We start from the raw sequence: 13,591 nt of genomic DNA, 5'->3' as shown, positions 1-13,591 counted from the left end.
TATCTCTTTTACAGCTTCGTGAAGACAGTTTTTAATTCAACATCTTCTGACTTTCCCTACTTCTTTGCTGCTGATAAATCTATGAGCCATCCATCAGTCAGATACCCTGATCTATCCTTCGTCTCTAACTCTCTGTCTCCTTTGGGTTCCCTCAGTTAAAGGAGCACTTTGCTCAATAATACATCTGGGAAATATCTTTCCATGGCCCTTCAACCTATTTAACCCCTGAGAAATCATTTTTGTTTGTTTTTACACCCACCCATTTTTTTTTTATTAATTTTCTGTTAAATCAGCATTTGTGTATGATTTAAATTGCTCAAAAACTTTATTAGTTGACTGAGCAACAACAAAACAGCTCTTGGGGACTAAGTCATGCAAAGCATTTCTGACTGAGGCTCATTGTTATTATTTTTATTCGGTTTTATCTCCAGTTTTTAATAAATGCAGACGGTATTGTTCAAAAGTACAAACTGGTGTCAGATGTGTTTTGTATTGTTATTAATTCATTCATTTATCTGTAACTTCAGATAGCTCTGCACGGACCAGATTAAATAAAGCGCGATAATCTGTTGTCAGCAGCTTATTGGACATGCACCGAGCAGCGTTTTGCCCTTTTAAACTTCATGTCAGCTGTCATCTCTTTTACCTTCTATTTTTGTCTGACACCGGGTGTCTCTTTCATCCAGTCTCTTCTCTTTTTCTCTGTCAGAACGCACCTGTCACCGTCATTCTGTGTTTTTTCTCCATGTCCTTATGCTTAACTTCTTCACCTTCTTTTAAAGCAGTCTCTTTTTTCCTTTAAGTTTCACTGCTGACAAAGACGTGAGGCTCCTCGGCGTAGTTGTTGGCTACACAACACTTTAAGAGTCCAAGAGACAGACAGGGACTGTCCTTTTACCTCAGTTGTCTTATCTTGTTTCCTAATGCTTCTCTCTCCTCTCTTCTCTTCCCTTCTTTTCTCTCGCCTCTTCTCTTCCACCCATCTCTTTTGGCCCTGAGTTAAACAAACTGTGACACCAAAGGTTAGAAGCAGATCCCAACAGATATCAGAAGTACTCTTTAATTAAGACGCTATCTTCCCGCCGCACCCTTATTCTTGCTCATCTGCACACGCTGGCATCCTCTCAGGCCTCGATTAAGCTCACTTTCATTTTCTTGCCAGCAATAATTGAAAATTCAGTGCAATATAAGTATATTGTATTCTGCCTAAACAAGCACAAACTCCCAATACGTGACCATGTCAAGTCCCGTTAGTTTGCTGCCACTATTCCTCCTCCCTCCGTCTGTCTCTCCTCCTCCTCTCTTCTTGCATCTTTCTTCCACTCTGCATCTGCCTCGCGCTGTTATCATCCTCTTTCATGTCTGCCCCCACCACCCCACCCCTCTCACACACACACACGCATCAATCATGCTTGTTTTGCTTCCCTCGTTCTCTCTCTGTGCGTCCCTCTCTCCTTTCCTTTTATTCTCTCACCCTGTTCCTTTGACGTCCTTCTCTCTCTCCATGTCTGGCTCAGTTAAAATCTCAATTGGGTTATGCATATTTTCTCTTTTATCCTTCTCTCTCCTCTATCTCTCTCTCTCTCTCTTTCTTTCGCTCGCACACAGACAAAACATTCAGTTGATTTACTATCGGAAAACAAACTGTGCTGCTGCTCATAATTGCCATGAAATATAGATGCAAATTGCTTTCTATTCTCTCTATCTCTTCTTTGCTCCCTCACCACTCATCCTCCCCTTTACAGGTACCTGGTGATGCTCTAAAAAGCTCATTCATCAATCCCTCACTTCTTACTCTCTTTCTGCTCAGTTTTTCTATCCCCTTTGGTTTCTCATCAAAAAAAAGAAAGCGAAATCCCTTCTTCTCCTCCATCTCGCCTTCTCCCTGCAGCTCACAGTCCCCTAACATAGGTGTGATGTCTCAGCAGGGAGAAAGTAAGAACAGGCATATTTTGGCTGCTAAAATGTTTCTTGGCCACCTCACCGGTATTATTTACTTCCATTATTTCAATCCCCCCTGCTTCCCCTGCCTGTCTCCAGGTGTGGTATCCCTGCAGGACAATGGGAAGACATTCAGTGTGTCCAGCACCATCCGCATCCCGGTAGAAAGGAAAGACGATGGGGCAGCTCTGAGTTGTGAGGCATTCCACCCTGCACTTAATGGGCAGAAGAGGATTCGGCATTATCGCCTGGATGTCTATTGTAAGTCCCTTCTCTTCTTTTGTGTGTGTGTGTGTGTGTGTGTGTGTGTGTGTGTGTGTGTGTGTGTGCCTCCAAACAATTTCTATCCATCTTTCAGACAAATTAAGTAACATAATGTTCATTGCCAAATATTTCAAAACAAACATTATTTCATCTGTATTGCTGTCACTGAAATTGCTACTTCAGGCCTCTTCATTATAGTGTTTTACTTTAATGCCAGCAATAATTTTGTCAGGTTAGCAGCCTCATTTTTCAAACGGTGATATCTCATTTTAGAATGATCCTCTTTTATACACCGTCCAGGATTTTAACAGTGATATTCAGAACTGCCCTGTATGAGACCTGCACTCATTAAAACCTAATACATACAAATCTTGTCATGCAGGGAGCTGCCAGAGATAGGAACACGGCCAGGTTAGGCTCCTGGCCTGTTGTTTAAACAGCTAAACAACATCAAGTGAAAGAAATGTGGAGTATATTAGTATGTGAAACAATCCCTGCCCTACGTTGACTTTGTCTTTTTGTTGCTGGTGTCTTTGCACAAGTTTGTGTGCACTAAATTGTAATGTCCTCTTAGAGGAGGCAAAGCGGGAAAACTACTGAAAGAGATAACTCCCTGGGTTTTTGTATTATATATTTTATGCCACACTAAATTGTCAGCATTTGTTTGGGGGGTTTTTTTTTGTTCTTTTTGAAGTCTGTTTCAGTAGAATCAGTGTATAAAATGAGAAAATCAGATGTAAGCTTGTCAAGTTTTTGATGTTTGTTTTTGATGTGAGGAGGAACAAATATTTGCTTTCAGCTCAGTGTTTTGATTTGAAGATATTAATTTGTACTACTGTGTTTGCATGCTGCCTAAGTGAAGCCAAAAACTGAAATGGACTGGAAGATTAAAATTTAGAAAAAAAGAAGGCACTTTTTGGAAAATACAGGGAAATGCGTCTCAGTAACAAAATCCAGAAGTGACAGAGACTAATCAAAAGCAGCGTGCTAGCAGGACCGAAACAAGGGACACTCAAATATACAGGATGTGGTTCTGTTAACCTAACCACCGGAGCTGATTGCAGCCACTCAGGCAAAAGACAATGCTTCTGATCCCACCAGAGTACACTTTGGAAAAATTCCCAAAATTACTCTCCCCTCAGAATTTCTACTTTTTCATGGAAGTCACGTCAAGCAGCGCAGAGCAGATGAGGAGGGCAGGAAGTTAGACATGGGGACGGCATAGAGAATCTGGTCAGTTTTCAGAATATAAGAACCCATGCAGACTAAACGCTCCATTTCTGAAATGCTACTGGTGCGCCTTGAAGTCTTGTGATAATGGAGCAAAAGTGTGTCAGAGGCAAGACATCAAAGACATGTACCACATGTATTTCAGGGGTCAGGAAAAGGGAACAACAACATAACAAAGTCTGTGGGGAAAACGCACAAGCTATACACACCAGGGAAAAGGCTAATAAGACAGGTGACAAGACACAGAAAATACTACACAGGGACAGAACAAAACAAAAAACATGTTCCAGCACAGAAATCGTGGCACATTTTTATTTTATTTTTTTTTATTATTTTTTTTAGAAAAACAAAGGTTGTGCAAAGTTCATTTTGTTTAGTTTTTTCATGTGGATCCCTATTTCCTTCCATACTGGAATTGTCTTGTGGGCAGCAATTGATAAAATGCATTATTATAGCAGATAAACTGTGATGAGAATACAAGATAAAAGTGCATACAGTGTGGTCTCTCTTCTCCCCCAATATTAATCTGATGAATTTCAGCAGTCAACCATATTCAGTAACTCCATTAGTTCTATCTTCACTGTTCCTGACAGCTTGATGTGATTGCTTGATCCAACAATATATCATTTTGAATAGTCAAACATTTCCCAGGCATATGTAAATATTTATAGATGTGGATGATTCATATTTGGCGAATATGTTTACATCGGCCTTGTGAGTTCAATTAATTTGCCACTTCTATATTAATGTTTGTTGATAGATCAGACTGGTGAGCTATCAACAAACATTAACATCTCTGCCTGGATGCTCCTCCAGCCAGAAAACTGGCAATAATGACCAACCGCGGGTGTGGATTTGGCTCCTGATTGTTCTGTTACTGAAGCAAGTGCACTACAGCAGCTGCTGGAGCGGTGGGCTGCTTATGATAACAGGTGTCTAAACCATAGGATTGTCGCACGGTTGCCTTGGAAACAGATGTCAAAGACAATTTTCCTTCCATGTTCTAACTTTTCCCTTTCTGTTACCTGTCTTTTGTTTCGGATTCTTTTTTTCTTTCTTGATTTTTTTTCCTGTTCCTGTCTGATTCTTGCATCATTCGGATCGAGAAATGTTTTTTCTGTTTTTTTCTCTGAAATGCTTACTCATGTCACCCTCCTCCTTTCTGCTTTTCTACAGTTGCACCTACAGTTCGAATTGTTCCTCCTGCTGGCATTTTGCGAGAGGGCGACTCGCTCACCCTCACCTGCTCTGTCACTGGGAATCCTCTGTAAGTCTATTTGTATATGTATGTGTGGTAAACAGCTTGGCATTGGTGCGCTTTACATTAAGAATGTGCTGCTTTTGTCTTGCTTTCCACATTATTTACCAGGACACATTACGAAGATAACACATTCATGACAAATGAATTTAGCTTTACTTTTCACAAGATATGTAAAAGTTCTGTTTGCCATCTGGTTTCAGGCGCTACTTGTGAAAGTGTTGCAGGCTGTCATAAGAGAGAGATTTTTCCATAATTTTTAAAATGAATTCCAGATGAAGTAATCATAAATTATAAATTGTTTGCCTCGACAAAGCAAAGGGTTTTGACAAATTAGTTTAAGGGTACGCAAACATCGTTTGACTGACAAGGGCGTGCAGGAGTTTGCAGAGTTCAGTATCAATCCTTACAAATAGAAAATTTAGCAAAATTGAATCGTGTCTAACACAGTTTTGTGGAATTGTTTTGAGCTGCTGCTACAAGAATGACATTTCATTTCTAATATTGCTAAAGATTTGTAAGGCTTGACTTTATCTCTGCCAATCTGTTAGCAGAACTCTGTTTTACACATTTACCCAGACCATTAATTATAGATCATAATTAAATCCCACCAGCTAAATATAGAACGAGCTGGAATTGAATAACAAGAAACCCTAAAGAACTGCAAAAGTGCTGAAGTTACTGCGCCCCAGTAACACTAGAGTTAAATGTATTTGTTTGTTTACTGGTTTTCTTTTAATATGTTTCAAAGAACAAAAATATGTGAAAAAATCTATCAGAGTAAACTTAAATTTTGATTTGTTGAAGGTTCAGAGAAAGTGTTAGCTGTCAACAATGTCAACAATGAAGTGATAAGGGGTGCTACCAAAACCTTTTTGCCATTTATGGGCTATAGAGGTAAATTGGGTGCAGTAGGTGATCTGTGACTATCCAACAGAGAGCGTCTCTGAAATATATTACTGTTTATTTTCCAAGTAATTACTATCCACTTTCGTTTAAAGAAAAATCTCCTTCTTAATTGCTATTGTGGAAACATCCTTGAATAACTTCTACCTGCTCCAGTGGAGCTTTACACAACAGAAAACAGGTTTTCCTGGGCAGCTCCCAAATGTGTGAGTATAAAGCAATTATCACAGAAGGGAGAACATGTGTGCTTAACCAATATTACTGGTTCTAAAGGAAGAAGAAAATCAGCGAGACCTTGGGCACTCTTAACCAGAAAGCTACAACAGATTCATTGTTTTTGTCTAATACTTTTTTCACATTCGTCTCTTTCTATATAATTTCTCACTGTGATCCTTCATTTCCAGGATTCTACTTCAGAAACTGAGTGCAATTATCAAGTACTTTTAATTTCAGCCATCTTTTTTGTGTCTGTGAAATTACTATATTGCATAGACTTATCTTTGTATTTGTTGTACGTTCTTGGTACTGTGCTCAGAAATCTAAATATCAATACTTATTATTGAAAATATTGGGAAATGGACTTGAAATATGAGCTGTAAGCCATATTTATCTTCTATTACACGTGTAAATGTACAATATTAAACCACGTAATATACTTCTTGTTATGTAAGGACACGTGAACGTAGCAGTGTTCTTCTGACTTTGATGAAAAGCAGAAGAGTGGTTTCACCCGACATTTACCGTTTGACAGATGGATAAAAACCTGATCCATATTTTATTGCATGAAGGACAAAGAGAAGAGGCGCTTTAGACTGTGTCTGATAGGATATTGGAAGTGTGTAAGGGGATACAAAAAAATTCTGTCTAAATGTGGACATGGTATGCACTGTGTGTGAGGTTACCCAAACCCAATCAGCAGTCAACAATTTTAAGATCCGACCTTGAAATGAAGCCTTTTTCTAGAGTGTTGGCAGCCCTTTGGGCACTTTCTAGAAGGGTATTGGGGCCTAAGCTCTTAAACCCTCCCCTAGATTGTCTGTCTGTCTGTGGGCATTGGGTCCGCTAAAGCTCCCTAGTAAAGCCCATTGCAGCTAAAGTGTGTGCATGTGTGTTTTTGTGTGTGTCAGTGTGATGAATTTAGTGAAATCCCACAGTTAGGACTGGCTGAGAAGTGTATTGGCTATAGCCCCACTAAAGCTTTGTAACGGCTGGTTGGGGACACTGTGTATGCGTGTGTGTATGTGACAGTGAGGGATGGGACTTCAGGCAGCACTGGACTATGACCCTCATCTCATGCTGGACTGCACACCCATAGACACACACACAGTCACACACACATTACAGTACCCTTGTCACCCTCGCGCTTGCTCCCTGGCCCTGTTAACTGCCTGTTAAGCATTAATTACTAATTATATGTCACTTCCTTGTGGCGAAGGGTACACTCACTGTCTGTCTGTTACTAGGCGGGGAGATTAAGGCAGACAATGTCTTTTCATTTAGCTTGATAGCCTGATTATTTGTGTGTTATCTTTGTAAGGGATTACTCAGAGTAAGAGTGCAAGTTTGCTGTTGCAAGAGAGGAAAAACTGGAGATTTTGTTTTAAAACATCAGTGTGGAAAGGGAGAAACTGTGTATATGCATCTATGCTGAACCAAGAAGGTGGTTTAATTAGACTTCCTGAGGGATTAGATCCCAGATGAGTCAGGATTGTAATCTGGCCAGGGTGGCAAGAGCCATGAAACCCTGCCAGACACACACACACACACAAAGATTTGGGGGTCTGTAATCCTTGTACCTCCCATCTGCTCTGCCTTCCCAGCCTCGTGACCAATGCATTTTGTCTGCCTGCTTCTGCACTTCAACTCCTACTACACATTTTTTCCCTCACTCTACCTGTAATACATTCTTCTTGTTTTCTTTCCTACTCTTAACACCTGACAACCCTTTACTCTGTCATCTGCCCCCTTGTCACTCTTACCCAGTTCTTTCAAGCACTCGCTGCCCTCTAACCACATATCTCATGATTATTTATCGGGATGCATCCCTCGCTTGCCACGATTTCTCCTCCAAGACCCTTCTTTCATTCTCTTGTCAACCTCACCCTATGGGCTTCTTTACCCTCCGTCTTCACCTCTTTTTTTTATCATGCCACCACTTCTGGTAGTGCCAAAGTCAATCTGATACTGACTTCCTTTGCTTCTAAAATGATTTAGCTCTTCAGGCTTTATTAAATATCTTTCAGACTATCCGTATTGTATCCATTGCATTGTTATGCGAGGTACTTGCTGACAGTGTTAAGCAATGTCCTTGGAAATATTTGATTCAATAACCCATATTTTTATCCCGTGAATTTAATAACAGCATGACTACAATGATTATTAAAGAAGTTATAAATTACATTACTTATTAACTAACTACCATTTCTGTCAAAAGTGCCTCTGAGCTGATCTAAATCTTGAGCAGCCTTATATCCTGTCTTCTTTATTTGACAAGCATAGAAGCATAAAGTAATTATACAATAAAGTTATTTTTATTTGGACAAACAACAAGTTACATGTTAGAGATACAGTGGCCACTAACAGCTAACTAAGGCCAGTCTTTTACCTCGTTCTTCTACTATCAAGGTAAAACCTAAGGGTTAGTCGTCTCTTCAGAAAACATGAACTAAAGTGTGTGATTACTGCATGTAAGCTTATCTTGAGATATCTTTTTTCCACAAGACATCTCTTTTTTCAAACAATACAGCTTGCTTTGTCATTTTGAAACCACATACCAGCAGAGATGCAGAGCAATGATCAGGGAATGCAGGTAGAACGTTTCTGAACTGATAAAAGACATGCAGCTACTCAAAACGTGTATGTCACGGGGACAGCAAGTAGACAAGCCGAGGTCTCGTTCTCCCCAGCCACCTCGTCCAGTTCATCAGGGGAAACACAGGGGCATTCACAGGCTAGAGCAGGGGTGCTCACACTTTTTCCGCATGTGAGCTACTTATAAAATGACCAAGTCAACATGATCTACCCACTACAAAAATCCAAAACATATACTTATTTATAAATATATTGAGGATTCTTTATATCTACAATGTATATACATGCATAACCGCAATATCCAATATTTCACAACACAATTAACAATGTAAATTTTTTGTCATTACCTGAGTTTACTCTGATGACTTGCACTGAATTGAATCAGCCAGGGATGCATAGTCCGGACAGTAGCTGCTGACGGCCAGCCTCAAACACACTTCCAAATGTTCATCAGTCATGGTGGAACGGTACTTGGACTTAATGATGTTCATGTGGGAAAATGATGACTCACATAAATAAGTGGAGCCGAATAATGCAGTCAAAGAGGCAGCACATTTCCTCATGTTGGGGTACTTTACTTCTGTGAGTAAGTTCCAGAACTGTCCATGATCTCTGGACTTCAGCTCAATGTCGGCTTGTAGTGTCAAAATCTCATCTTCCACTCCAGAAGAGTTCAGGTGAAATAGTTTTGCAATTTTTGATGCGAGTGAATCGACATCAGCATCTTCCCGAAAAGGATAGCACATGAAGGTAGCGACTGGCTCGAGCAAAGAAAAGTCTTGAAAGCGTTTGTCAAACTCTGACAGACAATTGTCAATCTGCTCTGTGTAGCGTGCACTGTCAAGTTGCAAACAGGCCATCCCCTGCATCTCCAGCTCTGACGCCAGGTTTTGAAAGTTTATCAAATCATGGCGCTGCAGCTTTAAAGAGAGATGTTGCATCTTTCGTTTGAAAGCATTAACTGAGCTGATCATGTTGATCACTGTTTTGTCTTTTCCTTGCAGCTGTAGATTAAGGTCATTCAACATGTTTGTCAGATCGGTTAAAAATGCCAAGTCTAACAGCCACTGACCGTCATTAAGTTGCATGTATTCTGCTTGTCCAGCTACACGGAAAAACTCCTTAATCTCCGGACAGAGCTCTCGAAATCTTTGCAGGAATTTCCCTCGACTAAGCCACCTCACGTCAGTGTGTAGCAACAACTCAGAGTGGTCGCAGTCAGCCTTCTCCAGATGTGCATGAAATAACCGTCTTTGAAGAGATCTGGCGCGAATAGAACAGGCGATCTTCGTTGCAACATTCATGATCTCCTTCATGTTGAGCATTTTAGCGCATAACGCTTGTTGGTGGATTATGCAATGGTAATTTAGGAAGTCCGGGAAAGCATCGTCCTGCCTGCACTTGGCAATAAATCCATTCAAGCGGCCAACCATTGCGGGTGCTCCATCTGTGGTAATAGACACCAATTTGTACACTGGGAGCTGGGTTTTCTCGATAAAGTTTTTGAACGACTGAAATATGTCCTCTCCTCGCGTCTGTTCTTTCATGGGCAGGACTGTTAATAGCTCTTCTTTTGCAGTGATATCAGTAAACACCATACGAATGAAAATGCACACCTGGGCTGTGTCACTCACGTCCGTAGATTCGTCCAACTGCAGTGAGAAACACTGGCAATCTCCGATGTCCTTCCAAAGTTGCTGGGTTAAATCCTCCGCCATGGCTTCACAGCGCCGTGTAACTGTACTTCTTGACAGCTTGAGAGCTTTGATCGAAGATGTTATTTCTGCCTTATTTTTAAAGTCTCGGAACAATGAGTCAGCTGCTTCAACGAATGCCTCTTTTACCATCTCTCCATCTTGAAAAGACTTCTTGTTTTTAACGATGATGTGACTCACCCGGAACGATGCTTCGGTGGCGGCTTTCGCTTTTGAAGTTTGTTGTGTGAAAAATGACTGCTGTCCGGACAACTGGGATTTTAGTTCCTTCACCTTTTTCTTTCTTAGCTCGCTTTTCGGCGGGAATGTAGTGTCGTATTTTCCGTGAACAGTTCGAAAATGCCGCTCCACATTTCCCTTCTTTGGCATTGCGATGGCAGCCTGGCAGATGAGGCAAACGCACTTCGAAAATGACATCGTGAAAAAAAAGTCTTCCTCCCATTCCGTATGAAAGTGATACGTTTTTGTCTTCTTACTTGGTCCAGCTCCCTCACTCATTTTTAACCCTTTCTTAGGTTTAGAAAAAACCGAGAGCTAAAATTTGGAGTTAACTCGCTGACTAGCTTGTCAGTTTTACTACACTTCGCGCCGCTGTTTGCACATGCGCAGCGACCTAAGCGTCAGAAAAAAATCCGATGTCATCTGACTGGCTTCCCTGTATCAATCAAGTGACGGGATGGATGATAGGCTGGCATCTATTTTTTTTAATGCCATGCGATCTACCAATACTACCTTTGCGATCGACTGGTCGATCGCGATCGACGTATTGAGCACCCCTGGGCTAGAGTGTCCTGGGTCTACCCTAGGGTCTTGAAACACCCCACCTAGGAGGCCCCAGGAGGCATCCTAGTAAGATCACTGAACCACCTCAGCTGGTTCCTTTCAATGTGGAGGAGAGAGGTCTACCCTCAGCCCCCCTCAAATGACTAACCTCCTCATGACATCTCTAAGGCAGAACCCAAACCTCATTCAATGGAAGCTCATTTCTTCCACACATATCTGCAATATCATGCTTTTGGTCACAATACAGAGCTTGTGGCCATAGGTGAGGGTAGATTGAGAGCTTCACTTTAGCACTCAGGTCTCCACCAAACTCCAATCATGATAGCAAATACCACTGCTTGTTGTAGGTATAATAACAAACTGCAAAAATTAGACATCTAAAGCTAAAACCTATAATATTTAAGTTAGAAGATTCCAGCATTCTGGTCAGTTAGGGCATTTGTAGTACATGTATGAATTTCCTTTGGGCAGTCCAGTTTCCTGGGCCAGAGACATGTATGTCAGGTTAATTGGTGACTCTTAAATGTCCATATATGTGAAGATGCTAAGGAATCAGGGTTCCGCCCTCTCCTTAAACTATCAACAGTCTTTGACAGCACTGATTATGTCATTTTACTGACAGATTATGGAACTGGGTGGTACCTGTAGCACGGCTCTCAAATGGTTCTCATCAAACGTATCTAACTAGCACTTCAGAACTGCATGTCCTCAACAGGACCACTCATGTGGGTCCCCCGGGGCTCAGTGCTTGGTCCAATTCTGTTTTCTTTATATATGTTAGCCCTGGGTCATCTCCTACCATTGCTATCGCGGTTGACTTTTGATAACTGATTGAAGGTTTCATATTTCTTACAGGCCCAGAAACACTCAGTGGTCCAAGATTAATGACACCTTACCTGAGAGGGCAGAGATTTCTGGCACTACTCTTCAGATTTCCCGTCTTAGCCAATCACACAACGGGACATACCTGTGCCAGGCCCAGAACGACTATGGTCGTGCTGCTGATCATTACACGCTGTTGGTATATGGTGAGTAAAGATCACTAACAGTGAATTTGCTGTCCATTTTCTTAGTTTTAAGACAAGTGCTTGCAAAGTTTGCTCCAGTGGTTCTTTTTATGTCCCTTAAGTTTTAGTACCTGAGGCTGTAGTTAACGGTCCTGAATAATTTTATGTTCAGTGGTTGCTTTGTTAAGCTTCTTATTTCTTTTCTTATTCTTTGATAATATTTTAGAGAAGTCTTTTAAATTGTATTGATTCTTTTATCTTCCCTGAGTATTTGGAGTCTGGCTATACTGTCAGTGGGTAACAGACCCACTACAGCATGATGCTTGTCTCATTTTTCTTTCAGCTTTATTTGTTTTTTTGATTCGGACACAGCAGGAAACCTTTGCTAAGCCTGCTGTGCAATTGATTTCACAGTGCTATTGATTCCACGAGGAGACTAGCATGCACAGATACTAGTCACCAACATTATTATTCTGGCTATCGCTTGTAAAGAAGCAGCTTATTATCTCCACTGTGACCCAATCTTCTCCTCAAGGAATTCAAAATAACTTATCTTCAAGTGCAATAGCTAAAGATACAAGATATTTTGACAACTAATGAATTTCACAGTGCGTAATGACACGGACAAGACAAGGACAGAAGTTGAAACACAGTGTGCAGTGAAAAACCTGTTGGAATTCTTTTCTTGTTGCATGAACAGAGGTTTTAGAGGGGAGGAAGATGCTGGTAAAATGGCTTTGTTATCACGATCTGCAAATAAATTCACTGGTGCTACATTCCCAAAGTGTATGTAGTAACCTGTTCTAGTAAGCAAGCTCACAATACCCGTCTATAGTCTTACAATGGCCCCCAGTAGATTTTAGACTTTGTTTTAAGCACTAAATGGAGAAGATCCAGATTGTTTATCTCAGCTGCTTCTCTAACACACTGCTGAGATGTATACTACTAGGAAGTTCAACAAAGCCAGGCTGGCTTAACAAAACCCCAAATCGCAGTTGGAGCTGGTATCACAACAGCGCGATGGGCATTTCACGCGTCACAAGAGTCCACTTCCACACAACGTGATCTTTGAGAATGCCTCCTACTCCAGTTGAGATATTATAAGGTGATGATGATAAAACAGTGATATAAATCTATAAACAATATAAAAAAATCTAACAGTCAATCGCAACACTGTCACAAATAAAACAAGAGATTAATGCTGCAGAAAAATCAATAAGCTTGGAATTAAGTGCGCAGAGTGAAAAAACAAAGAGCAAGTTAATTATTTTATCGCCACGTGTGCTCTCAATGTTGCTGTCTGTTTCTAACGTGACAGCCACGCTTTAGAGCTCAAGAAAATATAAACTGGATGCAATAAAATATTAAAGGTTACCATTCCACAGCCTAATAATGGAGATGTGGAAATTGCTTTGGTTTATCGACAGATCAAAGTGGAATTCATTCTATTGATGTGTTTTCTGTGTTCTGGTAGCTGCAGTTTCATCAGTGTAAAACAGACTTAACAGTACATTAGAATCAAGTATACAAACATTTATACATTTATTCATACCAACTGAATATATGCACATTCGAGCGACAAAGCGATGCGGCACCTGGGTTGCTGTAACTTTACAGCAGGGCTTCATGTATGATGTTAGTAAGGCGTGGCTTAAGAACTTGCACATATGAAAAAA

General features: G+C 40.7%; 1 protein-coding gene across 2 annotated transcripts in view; it reads left to right on the top strand.

Annotated features, from left to right (window-relative positions):
- cadm4 (cell adhesion molecule 4) overlaps positions 1-13,591 on the top strand; it is a 118,851-nt gene that overhangs the window by 88,149 nt on the left and 17,111 nt on the right. For both annotated transcript variants that reach the window (XM_080897489.1, XM_080897490.1), the window contains exons 4-6: positions 2,041-2,202; positions 4,612-4,702; positions 11,764-11,936. In XM_080897489.1, coding sequence (XP_080753615.1) covers positions 2,041-2,202; positions 4,612-4,702; positions 11,764-11,936 — 426 coding nt within the window. The remainder of the gene's footprint in view (positions 1-2,040; positions 2,203-4,611; positions 4,703-11,763; positions 11,937-13,591) is intronic.

Source organism: Rhamphochromis sp. 'chilingali', assembly GCF_963969265.1.
Source record: "Rhamphochromis sp. 'chilingali' genome assembly, chromosome: 11".
Taxonomy (NCBI): domain Eukaryota; kingdom Metazoa; phylum Chordata; class Actinopteri; order Cichliformes; family Cichlidae; genus Rhamphochromis; species Rhamphochromis sp. 'chilingali'.
The sequence above is the reverse complement of the archived record's forward strand: the minus strand, read 5'-3'. Positions and strand labels throughout refer to the sequence as shown.